The following is a 24,669-nucleotide window of genomic DNA, read 5'->3' on the forward strand; positions in this document are numbered from 1 at the left end:
AGACGACAATAGTTTTTATCTACCAAGATTCTGTGAATTAAATGCATGGTAAATTGTTCTAAAATTAACCACAAATTATTTATTGAATATTTTAATAAATTAATTGTGCAATATTTGAATTTTAGAACGTCAAAAGTTTATAGTGATGATTAACATCACAATTATTATGAGTTTCCTGTCACCAAATCTAAATAAAACATCGACCTGTGTCTCAGCTCGCATACTCTCCATCCTAGACAACTCCATTAGAATGAGTACGTTCACAATTATCCTATATGCTTCCCAGATGGTCTAGTTTAGAGACGCTACATTCAATTAATAAATTATATAATTCACACTTTTCTGTGTTAATACATTAATTTGCATAGTAAAATCACATAAGAAATAATGAAGAAACCTTGAAATGCATAAAGGAGTGTGTGATGTGTGTTAAGAATTGTCGTCTAGGCAACAAATGACACTTCCTGTACACGTTAGTATGTCACTTGCACAATTAACGCACTGCAAAGTATATCTATTTCAATAACCAAAACAATTAATACGTTTAGGGTACATTATTATTGGGCAAATTGAGACGCAGTCGCAGGCGAGTTCGACTATGCCTCGCTGGGCAGATGACATCATGACATCACAGTACCGCGAGAGCTATTAGAAAGCAGTGTTCTGAATCGCTCTCGCGGTACTGTGATGTCACAACTCGATCCGTCTCTGCCGTCCGCGCTGTGCCGCATAAGTTCGAACACGCCCAAATGTTTCTGCTGTCTCGAATGCGCCTTCAGACTTTCCGTAACTTATCTCTAGTCACATGACTCCTCATGAAGCCACGCCCACACCGCCTTGACACTTGCTATGCTGGTAAACTGATTGCTCTCTGTTAGCGACGCATGTGTTTTCAAATATTATTATGGCAGAGGCGTACCTACATCTGCGATGCTTTCGTGAATCACACTCATCTGAGCTCTTCAACGATGACGGCGTGCAATCGGTGACCTCAAAAGAACAAGTAAGCTTAACTCTTAGTATTAGTTAGCTAATTGGCATTAGCGCAGAGCTAACTGTTTCTTGTAGTCTATTTCTGTGATGAACTGTGCTGCTGAGTGACAGCGCAGAAGACTGTATATTCTGCACGTGCAATAATTCCTTTGCATCCAGCTCACTCAGTATTCCGCTTGACCCACTGCACTTTATTCATTTAGATTTATTGAAAGTGCAATGACAAATCAGGACAAATCAGGTGGAGATTTATAATAATCGACTCATACATCACTAGTTCATGTTACAGTCCGTGGCACATTATGGGTGGTTGACATTATGCATAAAATGTTATAATTAATAACCTTAAATAATTATAAGAATATATATATATATATATATATATATATATATATATTATTAAACATTTTCTCTGTTTTGTTTATACTACAGCTGGTTTGATTGTTTGAGCTTGTATGCATTACAAAGTTTCTAATAATCATTTTTGGCTTTGTATGACACCCTGGACAGGATGTGATGTCAGCCACCCATATGCGCACTCAGTCTCTGCCACAGTAGATTTCTTTGTGTGCATGTTATTTGACTTGTCACATTTTCTGTTTTGGTTATCTCACATCCACATTTTTTGTTTCCTGTTTTATCATTGAATCCAGAAAAATGTTGAACGCAGTATTCAAGAGGTATACAGTGTTTACCAGCAAATTCACACCTCACCACAGTAAGTAAAGTTCAGCATTCTCTGGCCATTAACTCCAACTAGGAGTTAATACACATTACTATATGTGCCCACATAAGTGCATTTTAAACTTATTTGACTGAATCTGTGTCTTTAAGAAATTTAAAGAGACAGACAGCCAGACAAAGGTTGTGTAAGGTTGTGGTAGCATCACAAATAGTAATTCCACGTTTAAATGAATAATACATGTATATTCATGCTTTCCTTTTCTACGATCATAATATAATGTGGATACCACCTTGAGGTTTTTAGTAAAGATTTACCTTCTGTGTTTACCAATAAACATTTGTCTATTATAAATTTGTGCTCTTTGTATCCCATCACAGAAAATGTTATCACATAAAAATATAGATAGACAAGAATGAAAGACATTTTAATAAACCCAACATGGTGTCAAAGAAACAAAAATACTACACTATCAAAAGTATTTTACAGTGTTTCTATAACTTAAATGAATGTAATGCATTGCAGCAAATAAATAATAAAGGTAAAGCATGGCTGTAGTTCAAAAGCACCTGTCATTAAATCAACCCTAAAGATGATAACAGAAGTATTAAAGGAAGTTAGAGGTTTTGTGTAAATAAAATGCTGCATCAGAGCCACTAATGCTGTTGTTATAACCTATAGCAGGTGGTTTGAGAGATTTTCAACAACAAGGAAATTGCATGTACAAAATCCTATTTAAAAAACAGAAATAATGTAACACTTTACATTTAAGGTTGTATTTGTTAACCATTAGTTAATGCATTAGCTAAAGTGAACTATCAATGAACAATACAGCATTTATTAATCTTAGTTCATACATTTATAAAATCAAACTGTTAACATTTGTTAATGCACCATGAACTAACAGAAATAACTGTAGTAACATAAACAAGAATTAATACATGCTGAAAAACTATATTGTTTATTGTTTGTTCATGTTAGTTAATGCATTACTAACATTTAATAATACAACCTCATTGTAAAGTGTTACCGAAATAATTTCTACAATAGTGCATACAATTTCAAGAATAAAAGTAAAAAAATAAAAAGAGTCTTGCAGTAAAATCAATAAACTCTAAAATGAAAGCCATTCATAACTATTTATTTGGTTAAATGTATATTTTAACATCATGTTACTTCAGTAGCAAAAGCCAAGTCAGGCTTGAGAGGACACATTACTTCTGCATTAAAGAATCCAACAAAATTAGCCAATTTTCAGCATTAATTCAATTAATTGAAGGCTAAACATGGCTCTGATCTAGAGATAAACTGCTAGTATGTGTTAAATCATATGACTGTGTTTTCTGTGGCCCAGTAGAGAGCAGCAGAGTAGGAAAAAAAACAACAGGATCTGTCTCTAACAACGTCAAGCGTTCATTACACTGTTAGAAAAAATGGTCAAAATCTGTACTCCAGCTGTCACTACTAGGGCAGTACCCTTTCCTAATATGTACCATTAGGTACAGATATGTTTAAATTTGGTACCAATATGTACCTCTGAGGTACTATAATGAAGTCTTTAGGTGCAAAGCTGTACTTTTTGAAAGGGTACAGCCCCATTGACAGCTGGGGTCCATATTTTGACCAATTCTTTGATGTGGATAATTGGAAGGATGTCAGCTCAGTGGTTCAGCCTGCTTTGTAAATAAGTTTCTAGAATGCTTACTGTATTTAGCCTTGCATTTTATTGTGTTATTAATCTTCTTGAGAGGGTGACATTGATCTTTTGTCACAGTGTCAAAAGAGAGCTTTTTACTAAAGCAGCCTGAGTCAACAAAACAGAATTCGTAATAGGTTAAGAATAGCTAGATGATTTTAGACGATTATACGCGTGACTACACACCCTCTCTATTTCTTTCAGGCCTGCTTTGCTGAGGGAACAACACTATCATTATCTGAAGAAAGGTTTGCGACATCTCTCTGATGCGTATGAGGTAAGCAGTGCCTTTTAAAAATACCCTTCAAGGCATACAGGCCTTCCAAACCTATACAAATTATTTACATAGTACACAAACCTGTCTTATACAAGGGTCTAGTACAGTGGTTCTCAAACTGGGGGCCCTCGAGATTATGCCGTTTTATAAAATACATTCATTTATCATGAATTCTGTGTAAATAAATCTCAGAACAACAGCACTACATTGTATATTTTAATATGTTTTGTTTAATACATTTTTTTGTTTTAGAGGGGTGGTTTCCCCGGACAGGGCTTATGACAGTCCCAGAATAAAAAGCATGTTTGAGCTGCTTTAATTGAAAAACCCTTTGGCCTGACTAATTTTAACACATATCGGTGACATTGTTTTGTCTCAAGATGCACTTCAGTATTGTTTTTTGTAAGGTATATTTGTAAAAACTTCTTAAAGATCTAATATAAATAAGACCTAGTCCTGGATTAGCCTAAGCCCTGTCCGAGAAACTGCCCCAGAATGTTTTATGTCATAAATTTTCTTTGGAGGGCCACCGTACACAAGGGGGACTGCCCGCTAAAAAAGTTTGAGAACCACTGGTGTAGTAAAATGTGCAGGTCTAAACCATAGACTGTAAAAAAAGATGGACGACGCCGGTTCGCTCTCTTCCATTGGTGAAAAGTGAAGCCGCTAGTGTCCTGATATGGCGCTGACATCTTGAGTCTTGAGTCTGCGCAGTAGCGATTTCGAGATCAGTCCGGCACAGTAGTGAGCAGGAGGTAAAGCCGTGAAATCAAAGCCCCGCCCTCGCAGAATGCGCATATCACAGCTGTCAATCATGATGTCATACCACCGTTATATAGCATTAAATAACTAACTAAAAACAAACTTATTTTAAAAACAAACACATTTACATCTGCGTATTAAAAACTACAGTAAATGACAGAAACCAGCTTTGGAAAAAAGATATTTGAAGTGTAATTAAATTGTTTGTTTAGTCTCAAGTCCCAATGAATAACAGGGGAGGCGGGGTTTATGACCTATACTTGGACCAGTCACTGGGGGGGCGATCGAGATGTTTTGGCTTCACTTTTCAGGGCTTGTGCGGCACGCTTGGTCTAAACAGCTCTATCATAATCAAAGTTGAGAGGGACCAGGGCCAACCATGGTCACTATTCTCACCTATTGCAGTGGAGAAATCGTCCTTAAAGCGATACTTCAGCGAAAAAATGAAAATTGCCTCATGATTCACTCACCCTCAAGCCATTCGAGATACATGACCATCTTCTTTCAGACGAAAACAATCGAAGTTATAAAAAAATTGTCCTTGCTCTTCCAAACTTTATAACAAGTAAATCACTTCTGACTAAAGCCCAAGAAAGTGCATCAATTCTTCACAGACAAAATCCACACGGCTCCAGAGGCTTAATAAAGGACTATTGAGGGTAATCGATGCAATTTTTTATGAAAATATCCATATTAACCGGTAAGTAAGGAGTAGATGACAACAGGTCATTTAATTATTTGAGAATAATTCATACCCAAGGTGGCTATGCAGGTGTGCATTATTTTTTTTTTTTAATTCAAAGGGCCGTAGTAATTACTCCGCATAGACCACAGTTACCACAGACATTGCTAAGACATTGCTCTGGTGGTCATTTTAAGACATTTGACAGGCTAGGTGTGCGTTTATCGATAAATAATGCATACCCGTGGAACATTTCTTAAAGTGACACTTTGTAGTTTTTCAACCTTCATAACATATTTTTAAGACCCTTGTGATGGTACATCGACTTAAAATAGGTTAAATGACATGTCTACCATAGCCTGATGGGATCTGTAATGTTATATTGCTTGCATATATGGAGCTGTTTACACTTGGTATTAAGATGTGTTTTCATCGATCGGATCACAAGTGGACGAGAGAGACACATTACGTTTACACCTGGTATTTAAATCCGTCTCTTTTGTCCACTTTCGACCGCTTCTGTGCTGAATACTATGAGTGGGTGGTCTGTGAGACGGTGGGCGAGTCTTTCTGCTGTCATTCAAACCCGAGCGGGAGTAATTATGAGTTTATATGGACGCAAACTAATATTATGTCGGAGTGCACTGCTTGTTTAGCAAGTAAACATGCTGCACAGTGTTTTGTACATGAGTATGTAAGAGCTTTCTTTGAATTTTCAGCGCAATTGATGAAATAGGATCGCGCAACTTTCACACGCTGGTTAAAAGTGGTCGAAAGTGGACGAGCTCAAAACGTTTTGAACACCGTTTACACCTGGCATTAACGTCGTCCACTTGTGATCCGATCAACGAAAACACATGTTAATACCAAGTGTAAACAGCCTCTATAAGTCCTGTCTGGCGCCCTAACACAATTTTTTACGTGAATTTTACTGGAGGCTACTTGGACAGTTTAGAGAGAGACTGCCGTGGTATAGAGCTGTAATCTGGCCTTAAAAGTTAGGCCCGAAATGTCCGGAGCCCGACAGAATGCAGCCCGAACCTGAACGTACATTTAGATTGACAGCTTTTTAAAAGCCCGAACCCGTTTAAAGCCCGACATTATTTAAATGTGCGCACACACACAGCTTTTGTCAAGAATGAGAAATTTACACAGGTTTTAACATTATTTATTCATGACCAGTGTTGGGGAAAGTTACTTTTAAAAGTAATGCATTACAATATTAAGTTACTCCCAAAAAAAGTAACTAATTGCATTACTTAGTTACTTTTCATGGAAAGTAATGCTTACGTTACTTTTAGTTACTTTTGCGTTACTTTTTCTTGGCTAAAGCTTGATCTCTTTCAGGCCTTGCAGGTGTTTTTATGACTGAAAAGTTCTGCATTCAGAAATTGCATATTTCATCACAAAAATGTTTAGCTCTGGCCTGCCATCTCAGTTTCTGACTCAAACTGTTTCCACACAGGCACAGAGAGTGCATACGTTAAGTTTAATTCAGTACATATTTTTAATCAAATTAATTAAACTAAAAAAGTAACTTGAGTTACTTTTTTGAAAAAGTAACTCAAATATTAATTTGTACATTTAAAAAGTAATGCGTTACTTTACTCGTTACTTCAGAAAAGTAATATTATTACGTAACTCAAGTTACTTGTAATGCGTTACCCCCAACACTGTTCATGACTAATAATCTACACGCCACTTGGAAGTTGAAACAAAGAAATAAAATAAGTCATCTGTAACATTGTAACATCTCATTCTAAATAGGCTTATGCAATACACTATAAATATGCCAATAAAATTATTATTTCTTAACGAATTAAATTAAGATAATACATTCTGAATTAAGATGGGAATTTGGCAATAACGAAATTAAGAGAAAGGCTCCGCGGGATTTTCGTCGGCACTTCTCTCCATTACTGCCATCATTAGTCTATATCCTCTGTCTAAATTATGTATTTAAGACTGTATTCATATTTAGTTATACATTGAAAAACCTACTCACCAAGATTTGGCTACATGTTTTTGATGAGGAAAATCATTAAATCCACTGTAAATGAATTTAGCACGGTCCTGCTGCGCTACTGATGCATCCAGCAGCATTGAACTTGACCGCTCATTTACCTCACAAAGCCGGAGCGCAAGCCCGAGCCCGGCCCGAGCCCTAAAAAAAAATGTTAGAAATGAAGCCCGAGCCCGTCGGGTCCCGACGGGTCCCGTCGGGTTGGGGCAAAGATCTTCAGCTCTAACGTGGTAGCGTCATGGACCTAGGACACAGGTGATTTGGGTTCGATTCCCCTCTAAGGCAATATTTTTTAAATATAAACTTTAACCAAGCGACCACCGTTACAACTGGCTTGAAAACGTGAGCTACACAATCTTTTGGCGTATGAAATAAAATAAAACCCATGAAATTATATTCACACCTAAAAAGTTGTCTTCTTTTCCTTTGCGACAGTGCTGCGGCGCTTGTGGCCTGTAGGGGTGCTAGACTTGAAAAATACATGTCTAGCACCCCCTAGTTGCCAAAAAGTTCCGTGGTGTGCCTTTAACCAATCAGAATAAAGCATTCAACAGCTCCATGGTATAAAACGTTATAACCTATAATAACTAGCTTCCGTTAGCAGCAAAATGCGATTATGCATGTACTTTGCAGTGAAATTTGTTTAATACAAATGAAATGACTAAAGTGACATTCGTGAAAATAAGGCATTTCAACTACTGACTTTTCATTGCTAGCGCTCTTTATGTAGACGGTTCATTGAACGCACGTGTGGTGATGCGATTACGCGTCTGGTCGGAATTTAACTGTTTGTTTACTGAACTCTTGAACAAATACCTTGTCAAAAATAACAAATGTTTTGGTTCCCTAGGTAATCTGCATGTTGTTTATTTAGCTTGTTATATAAATAAACTACTTTAAAAAGACTTTGTAGTTATTTATTCTTTTAGCGGAGTTTACCGGAAGTTACATGTGTTCCACGAAAGCCACTTGTTTATGTTGTCACTGCTGAAATCATCTATACTGATAAAAAGTGTAGTTTCAATGAACTGGAACCCGCTTTGTATGAAAACATTTGCCAAATACATAAATGTACATGTAAATTGCGATATAATTTATGTATAAATTCATAAATAAAACAAAAACCAAGTCCTGTAGCTTTTTTAAGCACATAGCCTTTGTTTGTGTGTGTTAGAGAGAGAACACCATGCTTCTAATAGGGTTTGTGTGTGTTACTGTGTATTTGTACGAGAACACCATGTCCAAACGTGACCCTGACTGTGAAATTCAGGCGAAAGTCTCACAATCTAGTCTTCTAAAATTAACTTTATTTTCAATCTTTTACATGACCTCAGTCAGTATTAGCATATACATCAAAGATGTATTTTCACAGAATGTCCTTTACGTTATATTGGATTTAATGTAGAAAAGGCAGGGTCACAAATCAGCTCTGTGTGTGAGGGTGGTTGTAATGGCTGCTAAATCTGCATGTTGTCTGGCTTTAGTGTTTGGATGCCAGCCGGCCTTGGCTCTGCTATTGGATCCTGCACAGCCTGGAGCTGCTAGAGGAACCCGTGCCGGCAGCAGTTGCTTCAGAGTGAGTACTCGCTACTATATATGTATATCTCCACACGTCATTATCAAAGCTTTTTATACATGAGGTGCAGATGGTTAGAAAGTACACTTTTACTATTTTACTTTGCAATGTAAAGATTACACGTTCAATTGGTCCAAAGCTGCTTTGGATTAAAGCATATGCTAAACATAAATGTATGATATCTGAAGATCATGTGGCTTTTTATTTCTATTTGACTAGAAATGTTTAGTATGTGCTTTTTGTCATAAACCTAACTATTCTCTGTTAGCGTATGCCAGTTCCTAGCGAGATGTCAGAGCCCGACAGGTGGTTTCGGTGGAGGTCCGCGTCAGCAAGCTCACCTTGCACCCACCTATGCAGCTGTTAATGCCCTATGCATCCTAGGCACACAGGAGGCCTACAACGTCATCAACAGGTTTAACATTTACCTCGTACCGTATTGTTATCTATTTACAATCACATGCATTTATATATCACCGTGGCAACACGTAACGTTTTTCTCCTCCCCCATTAGAGAGAAGCTGCTGGACTTCCTTTACTCCGTGAAACAGCCAGATGGCTCCTTTGTGATGCATGTAGGCGGGGAGGTGGACGTCAGGTGAGCTCTTTCATTGTGATTTCAACATAGCCCAGAGCTTTCAACATAGCTGACAGCAGCAATGCATCTCTTTATTCCCTGCGGTCTGATGTAACTACAGCAAGGCATTTTTTCGATGGTGACCTTTTAATGTTCCCAACAGACAGGGGTTCATGTTCACCTTAGGTCAGCTTTAAGCAAATAAAGTCACTTTAATAAGCAATTGGATTTGACAGTCAGTCTTATTTCTTTAAGCTCATTCTGCATATCAATTTAAATGGTAATTATCCTTCACGCATTAACTCTTGGTTGCATGTGTGCGTCTGATGAAATAGGAGTGCCTACTGTGCGGCTTCTGTGGCTTCGCTCACAAACATTATCACCCCTACCCTGTTTGAAGGGACACACCACTGGATTCTCAGTTGTCAGTTGTCCATTCTGTTTCGTACCAAAATGTAATTTATTACATTTAAAATGTTTTGGGGTTAAAGGTGACAGCAATAAAATAAATTATGATCTAATAATGGTTTTAGGTATTAAATATTATTGCATTACATTATTTGCTCTTTTACGGTATTTTGTGTTAAATTAAATGTGACGCACAACAAAATTTATTTTACTTTTACACTTTACTTTCTTTTGGTCTTCAGTTGTCAGAACTGGGAAGGCGGTTTGGGTGGAGTCCCTGGACTTGAGGCCCATGGTGGCTACACCTTCTGTGGCACCGCTGCCATGGTCATACTGGGCAAAGAGCACATGCTGGATCTCAAAGCCTTGTTAGTAAGTCAGTTGTGTATGTGCTGAACTTTGGAGATGAAATATCCGCTAAGGGGTCTCCTCAGGGACACAAAGCATTCCGGGAAAATAAATATTATCAAAATAAAGCTTAGATTAGCAGGTCAAGCAATACTCCAGCCAAATTATTTACTCGCCCTCAAGCAATCCGAGATGGGTGTGTCCGTCCATCTTTTAGACGAACACATTTGGAGTTGTTTTGGTGAATGTCTTTGCTTTTCCAAGCTTATAATGGTAGAAAACAGGGATCAGGGAACAACTTCTGACTTTGAAGCCCAGAAAAGTGCGTGCATCCATCTTTCACAGAGGTAATCCACACGGCTCCAATGGGTTAATGGGGGTTTTTGTGGGTTATTGATGCAGTTTTGTGGGAGAGATATCCATATTTGAAACTAAACTGTAATAACTAGCTTCCGGTAACTCACGCGATTCACTCTGCGATTTGTCCTTGGCAACCAAAGCTTACTATGTTAAAGGGGCAATAAGTAGGATTTACCCCATCTAGTGGTGGAATTGTATTTTGCATTCAAACAAACAGTGCTCTCTAGCGCCTCATCCTTCCAAATGCGTGTTGCAACTACGATAGCCGTTATATAATCACTGATCTCCTTGTCCGTTGCAGCTGGTTCACGTGTTCTGAATGAAAACGCGTTGTGTAAACGCGTTTGTAGGCTAGTGCTTTTTGTCCCTCTCTGCTATTATAGTTTATCAATACGGCAGAACGATATGGATGCCTCCTTGGACTTACCCGTTCAATGCAAGTGAAGAGGAGAAATTCTAAGCTTACAAAGAAAAGTCAGATCACTGGCAGAGGTCATTTGACACCAACGAGAACATATTTATGAATAAAGACATTGATTTTGATTAATAAAACACTTAAAATCCTACTTGCAGTCCCTTTAAACCCCTTTAAAAACATTCGGAAGTGTAAATATTTTTTGGGGGGCGAGGTTTATGACTTGTACTGCACCCAGCCACAAGGGGGCGATCAAAGAGCCAGCGGCTTCACTTTTCAAGATATATGAGGCACACCCAGTTAAAACTCTCTCGTGAACCGCGTGAGGCCAAGATGGCATCGGCATTGGAATCTAGTTATTACAGTTTATACAGTTATGGTTTAAAAGTATGGATGTTTTTCTTACAAAATCAATTCACTGAAGGTCTTTATAAACCACTTGGAGCCGTGTGAATTGCCTCTGTGAGGGATGAACTCACTTTTGGGTGTTTAGTGTTAGGAATTTTGCCCTGATCCCTGTTTTCTACCATAATAAGGCTTGGAGGGGCGGGGACATGTGCTAAAGTAGTTCCAAATGTGTTCGTCTGAAAGATAATTTTTCAACTTGCAATGCCGACTGCTGTAATTTTGATATTTGGCTTGAATATACTTTTCATTTCAGTATTGCATATAGTCTCAGGAAATTTGTGTCATCTGTAAGAATGCAGCACTAATTGCTATTATTTCCTGTAATGATATTGCCTGTGGTTTTCTCTCTTATTTTTTCATTAGCGCTGGGTAACCAGCAAGCAGATGCGTTTTGAAGGTGGATTTCAGGGCCGGTGTAACAAACTGGTGGATGGATGTTATTCTTTTTGGCAAGCAGGGCTTTTACCATTACTCCACAGAGCTCTTTTTAAAGAAGGTGAGCAGTCGTACATTTGCATGACCACCTAATTAGAAGAGAGTGTTTTGATTGACATGTACAGCAACCAATCACAGTTATTTTTTTAAGGTCTGTTTATAGGTTGGGTTTTCTGATATATATGATACAACAAATAAGAAAAGTGAATTCAAATAGTGGTGCAGGAGAAGAAAACGTGTATAGATTTAGTTAATTCAGTACTTTAAATTCGTCAAACACAATTACGGTAATATGTCATTAATCACAATCAATTCTTTATCAAAACTATTAGTTATATCAACTCAATGTTAGATAACTAAAAGGAATAGTTCACTCAAAAATGAAAATTCGTCATAATTCTTGAGATCATTATGTTGATGATAGTTTATTTTTTCTCAAAAGAAGATATTTTGATATATGATGGTAGGCACACAGTTGATGATTGGTAACCATGGAAGTCAATGTGTACCGTCAACTGTGTGCCTACCATCATTTATCGAATATATTCTGTGTTGAACATATAAATACATAAACTCATACAGGTTTAGAACAACACGAGGGTGAGCAAATGATGCCAGCACTTTCGTTTTTGGGTGAACTATCCCTTTTAAAATGTATATAGTGCATTTATCAGTGTTCATATTTTGGTTTAATGTTGTATGTATTAAGCAATAATTTAAATCAGATTTATGGTGCATTACCCTGTAAAACATTATTGTGTGTTAAAGGAGACTCAACACTGAGCGCAAGTAACTGGATGTTTGAGAGACAGGCCCTGCAGGAATACATCCTCCTCTGCTGCCAGAATCCTGGTGGAGGCCTTCTGGATAAACCCGGCAAGTGAGTACAGCACACACACAAACACATTATGGAGTGAAAATTCATTGCAAGTCGCATATCATCACCAGTGTGTTTAATAATGCCTGAGGATATACCAATGGTTTTTTTGCCTTCTAGGTATAGAAAATGTACATGAAGTAAATAAATATTTACTCGTAAATAATAGCAATGTCTTTTCATTAAAGAAAATCTATATACACTCTTAGAACGGATGTGTTTAAAACAACACAATCAGTGTTAGTTTAGGGCAGCGGCCTTAAACTCCCAGCCCGCGGGCCATTTGCGTCCGGCCATCCCCCTCTCTGCGGCCTGCATCTGCTGTCAAAAATATATCATAATCTGGCCCACAGAAAGATTTTTATTCACTTTGTTTTTATATTCATTAGGTTTTTTATTTAAATGGGTCCATTCACGTGTCACGTCTAACAACGCGTGTTAACATATAGTCAAGGCGTTTCTTATACTTTCCAAAGCGCTCAGGAGGTTGCGCCACCGTGGCGTCACGCAATCGTGAGCTGCGCTCTCCGTGATGGTGAGGATAATGGAATGAGTGATCGGATTTTAAAGGATTAGTCCATTTTCTTAAAAAAATATCCAGATAATTTACTCACCACCATGTCATCCAAAATGTTGATGTCTTTCTTTGTTCAGTTGAGAAGAAATTATGTTCTCTGAGGAAAACATTCCAGGAATTTTCTTATTTTAATGGACCCCAACACCTAACAGCTCCAATGCAGTTCAAAATTGCAGTTTTAACGGAGCTTCAAAGGACTCTAAATGATCCCAAACGAGGCACAAGGGTCTTATCTAGCGAAATGATTGTCATTTTTGGCAAGAAAAATAAAAAATGTGCACTTTTAAACGCAACTTTTTATCTTCCTCCGGTCCTGTGACGTGATGACGTATGCGAAACTCTGCCCCAGTGTTTACAAGTGTGGATAAAGAGGACCATTCCTATGTTGTTGTATGTCGAATGATACAAATTAATAGCTTTGTGTCAGTTTATTGTTTAAAATGGTCCGCAAATGTGCGTTTCATATATGTAACACGTGACCTTTCGTCGTCATTACACAATTACGTGAGGTCGTCCTGGGGCATCACAGGACCGGAGGAAAACAAGAAATTGTGGTTTAAAAGTGCCCTCCGACGAAATGACAATCTCAGAAATGGCCCAAGCCAATTTGAGTGTGAGACCCCTGGTTTGGGGACAACACACTAAATGCGTTGTCCCAGAATACAAGCATCTCTGTGTTATTATTGGAACACATTTTGTGTTACTTTTAACACAGCTTGTGTTTTATTTTAACACAAAATCAACAAAAATAACTCACAATGTGTAAAAAATTAACACATCCTTTCTTAAAGGGACACTCCACTTTTTTTTGAAAATATGCTTATTTTCAAGCTCCTCTAGAGTTAAACATTTGATTTTTACCATTTTGGAATCCATTCTGCTGATCTCCGGTTCTGGCGGTACCACTTTTAGCATAGCTTAGCATAATCCATTGAATCTGATTAGACCATTAGCATAGCGCAAAAAAATAACCAAAGAGTTTCGATATTTGTCCTATTTAAAACTTGACTCTTCTGTAGAGTCTACCTGAAAACAGGGGACTATTTTCAGGCAGTGCGTAATATCATTGCGCCCTCCTGTAGCCATGTTACGGCAGCAAAGTCCTTGATTATTACACCAGAATGAGTATAGTTCCTAGCCATATCTGCCTAGAAAATCACAACTTTTAATTTTCTGTCAGTCTTAGTACACGATGTAACTACAGAAGAGTCAAGTTTTAAATAGGAAAAATATCAAAACTCTGGTTGTAAGTTTGGTTATTTTTTTGCGCGATGCTAATGGTCTAATCAGATTCAATGGATTATGCTAAGCTATGCTAAAAGTGGTACCGCCAGACCCAGAGATCAGCTGAATGGATTCCAAAATGGTAAAAATCAAATGTTTAACTCTATGGGAGCTGGGAAATAACCATATTTTCAAAAAAAAACTAGTGTCCTTTTAACAGTGTGCCTGTTCTTCCTTAGTAGACCATGATAAGAGAAATTTTTTCCATCTAAATAAAATGAATTGAAGAGGTCAGATGCAAAACCATCAAAGTGTGTTTGACATTTTCTTGAAAATTAGCATTAAAAAAAAAAAATCAGATTCATAATGGATTTTGCCAACAAACCGGCATTTCTGAATGACCTGAGGCAGGGGGTTAAGCAGATTTGAAGCAAAAGTATTTATAATTAAAAAGTTATAATACATGCCGAGAGCATAATTTATCTAATTTTTAACGGAGGTGGCACTTTGCGGCTTTTCCATCTGAGCACCTCAATTGTAAACTGGAGATTTATGCTTCAAAGAGACTGTTCATAACTGTTTCCCTCAGGTCTAGAGATTTCTACCACACATGCTACTGTCTCAGTGGACTCTCAATAGCACAGCATTTTGGAAACACGGATCTTCAAAATGAGTTGATACTCGGTCGAGACGAAAACCGACTGGTAGGTCATACAGGACATTCTGTTTGGTGTATCCAGATTGATATTAGTATATTATTATGACTCAACGTTCACACATTTTTCCATTTAAGGCACCTACTCATCCAGTTTACAACATCGGTCCAGAGAAGGTTGCCCAAGCGGTCGAACATTTCCTTCGGTTACCAGTCCCAGTTTACAAAGGAGCTAAGAAGAATGCTATGGACCAGTCATAGACTTTTCCTTATTTAATAAAAAAAAGGTAAAGATATGTTAGGTATTGAGCTAGATTGACCCAAGACAGACCAATCATATGGAAATGCTGTAGGCAAGTGTACTCTACTTGCATGTACTACAGGTACACACCAAGGGTCTCCTCTACAAAAGTTTCAGTGTGGGATTTATTTTTTGTCCTGAAGAAACCGTGGAGACCGAAATGTTAATGTGTTTTAAATGCAGAAGGTTTATTTGCACATATAGTACAGAGTTTTTTTGGCTTTTGGTGTATGTTTGCTGGAGTGCATGTGGCAATAGGTTCTGGAGAGAACTCAAGTATTTGTATTCATGATTTGTACTATGTTGTTTACAATAAATGGCTCCTTTGCTGACAAGATCTTATTGAAAGGATCTATAAATTGTATGCAGTAATACATTTTCATGGTTAAATAAACCATCATGATATTAATATATTGGCATGTAGTCATAGCAGAATACCCCTTTTTATTACTTAAATACATATGGGTGATTCTCGCGAAATTAGACTTACGGGATATCATGAAACATTTTGATAAAAGTAAATGCAAAGTAAGAGTATCAAAATAAGAACAATAGTTATAAATCTCTTCATGTACTATTTTGCACATGATTTCAAATGACAACATACAAACCAATTTGGTTGTTTTTCCACATTTCATGGAAAAACTTTCATTACCACAACGTGTCCATGACTGGATTTGGGTTCTTTGACATGGAAATAATAATAAATAAAAAATCTAAAAAATAAAAAGCTTCAGTGCATGTTATACTATAAACATTTACAATAAAGAAACATGTGGTATTTGGTGATTATTGGTAAATGTAGAAACAATAATAAGGAATATAAATGTGACCGCGACCAATTTTCTCATCCTCCGCAACAATTTTCAATCTTTAAGCCCTCAAGAAACGTAACATTTTCACACAAAAAAAAAATGTTGGAAGGGACATAATATACTGTGACACTCAAGATGGCTACCAGGTAAGCAGTTCTTATTTTTTCTCTCCAGATAAAAGTTGAAATTTAGTTTGTCATAGTACCTAGACAACTTTTTAGTTATCATTACCGAAAAATGAGTTTTTAAATGCATATATTTAATTTCATTTAATGTTGCGTTAATGATAATTTTTGATAATGATAATCTAAAAAATTTAAATTATTATATAGGAAATATTTTTTAAATCCTCTAAAAATAATGTTTATAGCAAGTTCAGACCTTAATCTTATATGTGCAAAAAAATTGTCTTCAAGGGCTTTTTAAAAATTCTGATGCTGAACATCTCCTAAATCTGGATTTTGTGAGAATCACCCAAATGTGTACAAAAAAAAAGAACTTTCTGAAACAATATAGATGCAAAGGTATCACACAGAGCATATGTAAAGGATAAAATAGTTTTATTTATATTCTTATTGTAAAGGTAGGCCTCAACTTGCAAGCCGACTGTTGGCAGTATGTACAACATACCTGTAATTTCCATGGAATGGAATTAGACAAAGAAAGACCTACTCAGTTTTACTTATGTCCTAAGTGGAAAATATGATAAAAGATATACACACGCACACTCACATCTCCTATACACTCAATGCAATTTTTTGTGGTGTGCTGCAGTCAAATTTCCAATCAACATTTAAAACATTTATCACAACATGAATCTACTCTTTCAATATTGACTAGCTTTGTGGGGGAAACAAGTTTTGGAACGTTCATATTCCGAATATGGAGTGAAATACAAAGTTCATTCTGGGAGGCTCGGATGATGGATGCAAAATAAATCACTTTTCACCCCCCATTTAAAACAAAAAAATATGTTTTTCAACCTGTAAACTTTTACTACATCAGCATCAGGCTTAAACAACAAATACAACACAAGCTCAGCAGCCTTCCCATAAAGCATGTTATTTTTTTAATGTCAAAGTGTACCACTCATCCCATAGGTCTACCTAGGGGTACATCGAAAGACGCGAACATTCCTTTATGGAAAAGTTGCACATATTTAGAAAGGCAAACCACTCAGGACAACTCAGCTAAGGGTAAATTCTAAGCAGGCTTTAAGATATTCAACAAAAACATATATTTTAGCAGTGCTATGAGCTGTACGCCTCTCTGTTCACCCCTTTGGATTCCACCTGGAGGGATTGTAGACAAGGGTACAAAAAAGCATCAAGTCCTTAAATTGCAAAGCTGCCTCATTTTGGGTTTAAAATCATTGTTCGTTGTTGCGTGTGCCGAGACACAAGATGGACGAACTGAGCGGGAAAGGGAGGGAGAGAAAAACAAGGCATAATTTCAATTGTGAGTCTTCGTCCCATAATGGGTGTTCCTCGCTCTTGTAACCCTGTAAGGATGTTTCTTCATCACGCTTGGATCCGAGGAGATTGATCGAGAAGATTTGGGGAGAATAAGGTACATACAAACAAAACTACAAACCTAAAACAGGTTGCTGTGGCTCTCCCTCCCCCCCTCAAGGAGAACTTTGTGGAGCAGGCCTAGGACCTGCTTTTTAGCTGTCGTCCCCGCGGTGCTTCTTCCGGGAACGCTGTTCTTCCGGCTCGGACTCTGAGCTCGAGTCGGAACCGCCGTCGAACGCGGATACAGCGCTGCCTTTGGGGTTGGTGTACAGGCTGCTGTCTGAAGAAGAATAGTTGGACTGAAGCTGTGTGGTCCCCTTGACTTTCTCCAGTGCCCGTACTATAAAAAAAAAAAAGAGAGGTTCGAGCACACATCGCATACTATATCTAACGTTTTAACAGCGAACTACAACACCAAAACTAACTAATTGGAGCAAAACCCACCTTGTTGCTCCAGCAGAGCGTTCTGCCGCTTCAGGTCATCGATGTCCTGCTGGTGCGTGTGGTTTTTCCGTCGCATGTACTGTATGTACTCTGTGGCTTTATCTAGGATCTGAGCTCGGGATGCCTGTTTGATAGATTGCTGTCAGCAACAAATGAAACACTCGATTTTGACGCAAGGAAGGCTGCATTTACATAGCAACAATATGAATTCCTAAAATGATTTTTCAAAAACCCTAACATACCCTGTTAGCAGGACTAACAAAGGAAAAACTGCTAAAAAAAACATTAGCTACACATCTAAAACAAGTATAAAAGACAACTTTGGGAATTTTTCCTATGTTTAAGTTAAAATTGTAATTTGAATGTCTAATTTAAATAAACTATCAGAAAAACCTTGCACCTCAACAAACATCTGAAGGCATTTTGGAACTGGATAATTTTTTTACTTCACTTCAGCCATCTGTGTAATTTCCTTATAATGTCTTTCTGGATCCATGCCTCTTTTTTATTTGAACCTCATCTATCAGTCTGGATCACGTAGTAAATCTACTCTACTCCAAACCACTTTCCCTTCACATCTTGACTCAAACTATCTAACCATCACTAAAATTCTGGCAACACATGATAACATTTGCAAATAATTTTACTTGAAATGCAACTTCTATAACAATCATAATAAACATTTCAAATAACAAAGTACACAAAAACATCCTTTATCCCCCTTCCTTGGGGTTTTACCAGTGAGTTTCACCAACCTTTTCCCCTTGCAAGGCGGGAACAGAATCCCGAAGGCTGTGAAAGCTGTCTTTGATGTGGTCCCTACGCTTGCGCTCCAGCGCATTGTGGTGTGCCCGTTTGTCTGCCTGCAATGAGAGAATCAAAGGGGCTTCAGCCTCTTCCTTTCGGGATTGTGCCATTGGGTAATAATAATAATAGTAAAACTAGTAATAACACAAACTATGTAGTTATAGACCTTTAACGATTTTAATCTTAAAAAAAACAGATATCTTTGTGATTATACCATGCTAAAGCGAACACTAATTTAAGAAAATTTTAAATTTTAATCCACAGACTAACCAATAAGACTACACGATATTTTTTTAAATTCATTTGTTCTCTTTATCGCCTCTCAATAAGGGGGAGGTTACTTTAAAAATATAAAATTTTAAACAAACAGCTGAGATAATTGAGTTTTTTCGTATATGAGGATGTTAAACACAACGCGACTCAGCATATTTTTGTCTTGTTTTGAATATTTCAGCGTTTTCATGCACAGCAGAGATATCGACAGCTGCGCATATGTGCTGCTTTGGAATGCATGTATTGTGAAAACTGATGATTGTCGTCACTAACTAAAACATATGCACAAGTTACTTTGCTTCTTGGACGAGTGGGCACCCAAGTATGAGGTAATATAACATTCACGTGAACCGTGCCACGGTTCCATGCAACCGAGCTCAGGTAGTCTCGGGATTGATATTCCAATGCGCTCCCGGATCTGCATGACAGCTTTCAAATTGCAAGTTTTTCCGTGCGAACTGTGCCTTTTTCGAACTAAACTGTCAGCGGTGTATCATGGGTTGTCATCCACTAAAACAATATATGAGAAGAAACTATCAATTCTTTCATTTTAACCATAGACTGTATAAAATATGAACGTAGTGTCCGTGACGTCACCCATAGGTTTCAGAAGAATATTTTTAGAAGCCCAAAGTTGGCAGAACCCGCCGTCGCCATCTTGGCAGCTGAAGTGCCTGGTTGCTGAAACCACGCCCAGCTAGCTTGACAGCAGTGACAGCAGTCAGAATTATCCTGTCAATCCAGTGGCCACGCCCTTAATTATGCAGAACTTTGAAGCTTAATATAATTTAAATGGGTTTTATAAAAAATTCCCCTCACTCACAGTTGTCATGAAGAGCAAAATTAGCTATATTATAGTCCAAAACCATTTTTGTACCAGGCTGTAAAAATATTTTTTTTGCTTTAAAGATGGGGGTTTTAACAAGGGGGTCTATGGGATTGACTCCTTTCTTGAGCAAGTATCTAACAGCCAGTCGATGAATTGCAGTTTAAAGGATTAGTCCAGATAATTTACTCGCCACCATGTCATCCAAAATGTGATGTCTTTCTTTGTTCAGCCCAGAAGAAATCATGTTTTCTTGAGGAAAACATCTAGGACTGTTTTTTTCATTTTAATACACTTTAATGGACCCCAATACTTAACAGTTTTAATGTAGTTTAAAATTGCAGTTTCAAAGGACTCTAAACGATCTCAGACGAGGCATAAGGGTCTTATCTAGCGAAACGACCGTCATCTTTTGGCAAGAAAAATAAAAAATATGCACTTTCAAACCACAACTTCTCGTCTTCTTCCGGTCCTGTGACGCGCCAAGGCGACCTCACGTAATACGTCACCACATCAAGAGGTCACGGATGACGTATAGAAACTACTCCCCAGTGTTTACAAGTGTGGAGAAAGAGGACCGCTCCAATGTTGTTGTATGTCGAATGATACTAATTAATGTCTTTGTGTTTATTGTTTAAAATGGTCCACAATGTAACCTTTCGACGTCGCTGGCTAGTCACACAGCCTGAGGAAGAAGAGAAGTTGTGGTTCCAAAGTACACATTTTTCGCCAAAAATGACAATCGCCTCGCCAGACAAGACCCCCATGCCTCGTCTGGAATCATTTAGAGTTTTTTGAAACTCCGTTGAAACTGCAATTTTAGTGTTAACTGTTGGGGTCCATTAAAGTCCATTAAAATGAGAAAAATCCTGTAATGTTTTCCTCAAAAAACATAACTTCTTCTCGACTGAACAAAGAAAGACATCAACATCCTGAATGACATGGTGGCGAACAAATTATCTGGATTTTTCTTTTAAGAAAATGACTAATCCTTTAAGTCACTTCCGTGTTGGCTTTACGAGAGACACCGGAAGGTTGCCCCTTGGTCCTTTACGATTTGCTAGACATGCTAAGTCAATCAGATGATCATTGTAGTTGTAGTGTAGTGTAGTGTAGTGTTTTGCTTGTGGATGAACAACACTCATGTGTAAAAACACTTTCGAGCTTATCTCATGAATGGCTGGATTTATTTTTGACATTTCTTGATGCGAATTAAAATGCTTGTTACTGAACATAACCGTATTCCTTTAAAAAGCCAGCTAAGCATCTACATCAGTCCATGTTTAAGTATCCTGGGACTGTTTTGTTGAAACAAACAACATGGCCACTGGAGTCCAATGTCAGAGGGCTTGGCCAAGGCTGTTATTACATAAAGACACAGCTGTAAAACCTGTTTCAATTCCAGTAACTCATTAGCAAGTGCCTCTTTCACATTCTGTGAAAAAAAGAGACAAAACGAAAGCAGTTATCCAAATACTGAGTCGCCAATGGGCAACACAAAAACATTCCAGTGTCTCATCGGCACCTGGAACAGTAAGGTGTGGCCACAGCGTTACAGGCAGATTCAGACTGAATGTTTCATGCGTAAAAGGTTATGCGGTACACGGCCAGCATCAGGATTGTATTACACTCACGTGAGGTGTCAGAACTACCAATCGCTCAACATACCTACAGCTATTCTTTATTTCTGCAAGTGGCTTGTCCACAATGTAACCGCAAATAATATGTCACAAGGAGCGTGCACGCATGTGACAGGCTCAAGTCTCAAGCAAAAATAAAATATGAAAAGCTGCAGATTATATCTACGAAAGCAACGTGGATCTAAAAACACAAAGACCACAAAACGCACCCCTGTTGTCTTACAATCTCACATCCTTATGAAAAAAAATATTTCCTCCCCGCACGAAACGATGACAGAGATAAAAAGGACATTGGGGACATTGCAGACCTTGTGTCTCCAGTCTACACAATGAAAACTCATAGCCAGTAAAAAAACAAACAAGGAGGAAAAGAAAAACTACTTTAGAGCTTTACAAAAGGACAGTGACGGGTAGTTGCTGTGTCCTATGTTTGAAGATCTTGTTTTTAATGCCTCAGCCATAAGTGTTGTGAATTCGTCTGTTTAAATGCCATAAAATTAAACCAAAATAATTTGCATTGCATTGGTCAATCTCCAACACAATTGTTTATAAACCTGTCATGGATGTACATTTCAAGTGTAACATATTTCTAAAAAAATGTGTTACACTTGAAATGTTACACTTTAGAAATGTGTTACACTTGAAATGTATATCCATGACATTTATATATATATTATTTTTTTTTCACTTTAGCTGCTATATAATTTTTCTGTAAAGAAAATAGTGATTTATTTCTAAAATATAAATATATGTTAAAAGTATATGTTTAAAAATAAAAATCACAATTTTTTCTATTGGAAAAGCACAAATCTAAAATACTTGCCCAATAAAATCCTTACTATCAAGCCCTACTGCCTTTGCATGCTATCAACTTCACTGCTCCACCTTAATTTCCTGACCAATCAACACTTGAGATTCAAAACATGCTTATGACGTGCAGAAAACAACAACATATAGGACAAAATTAGTCTGTTTTAATCTGGGACACCCCTTTTCGTAGTGCAACAGTGAACGGCACAATACATGTAAAGACAACAAGACTTTTAAAATCCCAGTACAACAACGACAACATATAGACAGTTTCATCGGACGCACGTGCGCTGACGCGATACACGTCTGGATCCGAACTTTACTTCTGGTTTTGTTTTTTTTAATGGCCTGACTAGTTGCTAAACTGATCTCTTGAACAAATACCTCGTCGAAAATAACAAATGTTTTGTTTTCCTAGGTAATCTACATGTTGTTTTTTGCTTGTTATATAAATAAACTACGTTTAAAGAACTTTGTTGTTATTTATTCTTAGCGGAGTTTACCGGAAGTTACGTGCGGACCACGACAGCAGCTTGTTTACTGCTGAAACCGTCTATACAAGGTCAAAATTAAGATAAAACAATGGCAGACTGTGGTCCCATCCCACATAACTCCAAAATGATTTTCAAAAACATGGAAAGCTAAACTACATGCATTGCAGGGGCGGCTATTATGGCTAAGTGATAGCAGACAAAGAGTCTCTTTTATTTTCTGGGGCATTTTACATATAGACTGTTTAAACTAAGCTACCAGAAATTTTACCGGGTTTGGAGAGTAGTTGGTATTCATCACCACCATTGCACTGCTAGACTACATACGTGCTGAAGTTTTACTGTCTAAAGTTAAATACTATGTTTTTAAGAAAGTATGCTGAGCAGCAGCTCTGGCCTCGCGCTCGTTTGTAATGACGTCATAATGACAAAAACAAAAAGCAACGTATTTATATATGTTTATATAAACGTATTATTTTAAGATTTTGACAAAATGTATTCACTTACCCTAAACATCTACTGCCTTAAACTCTTAAAGATAATCAAAACAAAAATGTGCACAACAAAAATATGCAATGTTTCACGCATCTTTTTTTATTATTTACCATAAAGCATGCTTGTTAATAAGGCTTGGCGGATTTTACGGAAAGGGAAAATAAATAAATATTCAGGAGACGAGATAAATATTTATACGAGGGACAGATACCAGGCAATATTTATTTTCCATAGCTGCTCAATTAACGTTGCCTATTTAATACAATAAAAAAACTGGGTTAAGGGCACATTCGTACTGCCATCGTTTCACATATACCCAAGTACACAGCTAACGACGCGACAAATTGCTCATAGCGTGCGTTCTAGTGCATCGCGTCGCCCACACTCACGTTCCTCCCTCTGCATCAACTGACCTGACCACTGGACCAACTACAAAACAAGAAGACTGTGTGTGCTTCTAAGCTTATGTTGTTGACTGAATCCACCACATCTACCCCCGTTTACTCTTGATTCTCGTGTTTTGTCGTCCTACGATGCAAATTCAATACGGCCGTTCAGTACCTACCCGGAAATAAATTGTGGCTAATCTCAAAAAGAGAAGATATTTTCGGCATTAAAGGCTAAAGTGGATTAATTGCTCCGCTTATTACGCACCACAGAGTGATATCTCGGTGATTCTTCCTGTAAAAACAAAACAAAACAGAAAAGTACAATTGTAGCTACTACTGTAAGAGAGATAGTTAACGTTAACTGGCTATTCATATTTTTAGTAAATAGAATTGTAAATAAAGTACAAGCATGAAGTCGACACCCGTGTGTATTTGCTCATTTTGGATATTCTTACGTAGCTGGCAGGAAAATATTGATTTCAATCGCTAGGTTGGCTAACTAGCCAACTGGTTAGCCTCTTCAGGCTCAAGTATCGAAAATACAAGAGGGTTTCGTTCTCTCGTTCCAAAGCTAAGCGAGAAAACATGCAGGTTAAGAAAGAAAAATACCATACTCACATCGCTGTCGACCTCGATATCATCGTTGTCGCTCATTCTTCGGCGAAGATAGATAAACCTACACGAAGTGTTGTTTTGAAAACAACATGAAATAGGGCCCAAATCAAATGAACAAACAGGAGAGATTCACTGCTTCAACGAAACAAGATCAACGGACTCTCCACACGTGACTCGCCTACACACGGACATTTACCATGGCGTGTCACGCATATGATGCGGCGCAAGGCATTATGGGGCTTGGGGTTTTTGTGGCGGTCGTTGTATCGGAAAA

General features: G+C 37.7%; 2 protein-coding genes across 5 annotated transcripts; one reads left to right on the forward strand and one right to left on the reverse strand.

Moving 5' to 3' along the window:
* Positions 1-781: 781 nt before the first annotated feature.
* fntb (farnesyltransferase, CAAX box, subunit beta) lies at positions 782-15,613 on the forward strand. Its single transcript, XM_073856059.1, has 12 exons — positions 782-1,003; positions 1,647-1,711; positions 3,576-3,648; positions 8,600-8,691; positions 8,960-9,106; positions 9,206-9,289; positions 9,604-9,686; positions 9,915-10,048; positions 11,571-11,703; positions 12,411-12,522; positions 14,910-15,024; positions 15,114-15,613. Exons 1-12 carry the CDS (start codon positions 905-907, stop codon positions 15,234-15,236), a joined length of 1,260 nt encoding a protein of 419 aa, XP_073712160.1. The 5' UTR covers positions 782-904; the 3' UTR covers positions 15,237-15,613.
* Positions 15,614-16,634: 1,021 nt separating this feature from the next.
* On the reverse strand, positions 16,635-24,609 carry max (myc associated factor X). 4 transcript variants are annotated; one of them, XM_055185679.2, is made up of 5 exons: positions 24,399-24,609; positions 24,046-24,072; positions 18,805-18,912; positions 18,050-18,173; positions 16,635-17,945 (listed from the first exon to the last, which is right to left on the reverse strand). In XM_055185679.2, the coding sequence occupies exons 1-5, from the start codon at positions 24,432-24,434 to the stop codon at positions 17,758-17,760; spliced, it is 483 nt and encodes a 160-aa protein (XP_055041654.1). In that variant the 5' UTR covers positions 24,435-24,609; the 3' UTR covers positions 16,635-17,757. The 4 variants fall into 4 exon arrangements, with proteins under 4 accessions (XP_055041654.1, XP_055041653.1, XP_055041656.1 ...); XM_055185678.2 differs by having other exon boundaries at positions 18,050-18,188; positions 24,399-24,605; XM_055185681.2 differs by lacking the exon at positions 24,046-24,072 and having other exon boundaries at positions 24,399-24,603.
* Between the last annotated feature and the right edge of the window lie 60 nt (positions 24,610-24,669).

This window comes from Misgurnus anguillicaudatus, chromosome 18 (genome assembly GCF_027580225.2).
Source record: "Misgurnus anguillicaudatus chromosome 18, ASM2758022v2, whole genome shotgun sequence".
Taxonomy (NCBI): domain Eukaryota; kingdom Metazoa; phylum Chordata; class Actinopteri; order Cypriniformes; family Cobitidae; genus Misgurnus; species Misgurnus anguillicaudatus.

Excerpts from the sequence above, each read along its gene's own strand:
- fntb (XM_073856059.1), top strand. The coding sequence starts at position 905 with ATGGCAGAGGCGTACCTACATCTGCGATGCTTTCGTGAATCACACTCA. Across the intron at positions 8,692-8,959 it reads CCGGCAGCAGTTGCTTCAGA|CGTATGCCAGTTCCTAGCGA; the intron begins GTGAGTACTCGC and ends ATTCTCTGTTAG. Across the intron at positions 15,025-15,113 it reads GTCGAGACGAAAACCGACTG|GCACCTACTCATCCAGTTTA; the intron begins GTAGGTCATACA and ends TTTCCATTTAAG.
- max (XM_055185678.2), bottom strand. The coding sequence starts at position 24,434 with ATGAGCGACAACGATGATATCGAGGTCGACAGCGAT. Across the intron at positions 24,073-24,398 it reads ATATCGAGGTCGACAGCGAT|GAAGAATCACCGAGATATCA; the intron begins GTGAGTATGGTA and ends TTGTTTTTACAG. Across the intron at positions 18,913-24,045 it reads CACCGAGATATCACTCTGTG|GCAGACAAACGGGCACACCA; the intron begins GTGCGTAATAAG and ends CTCTCATTGCAG.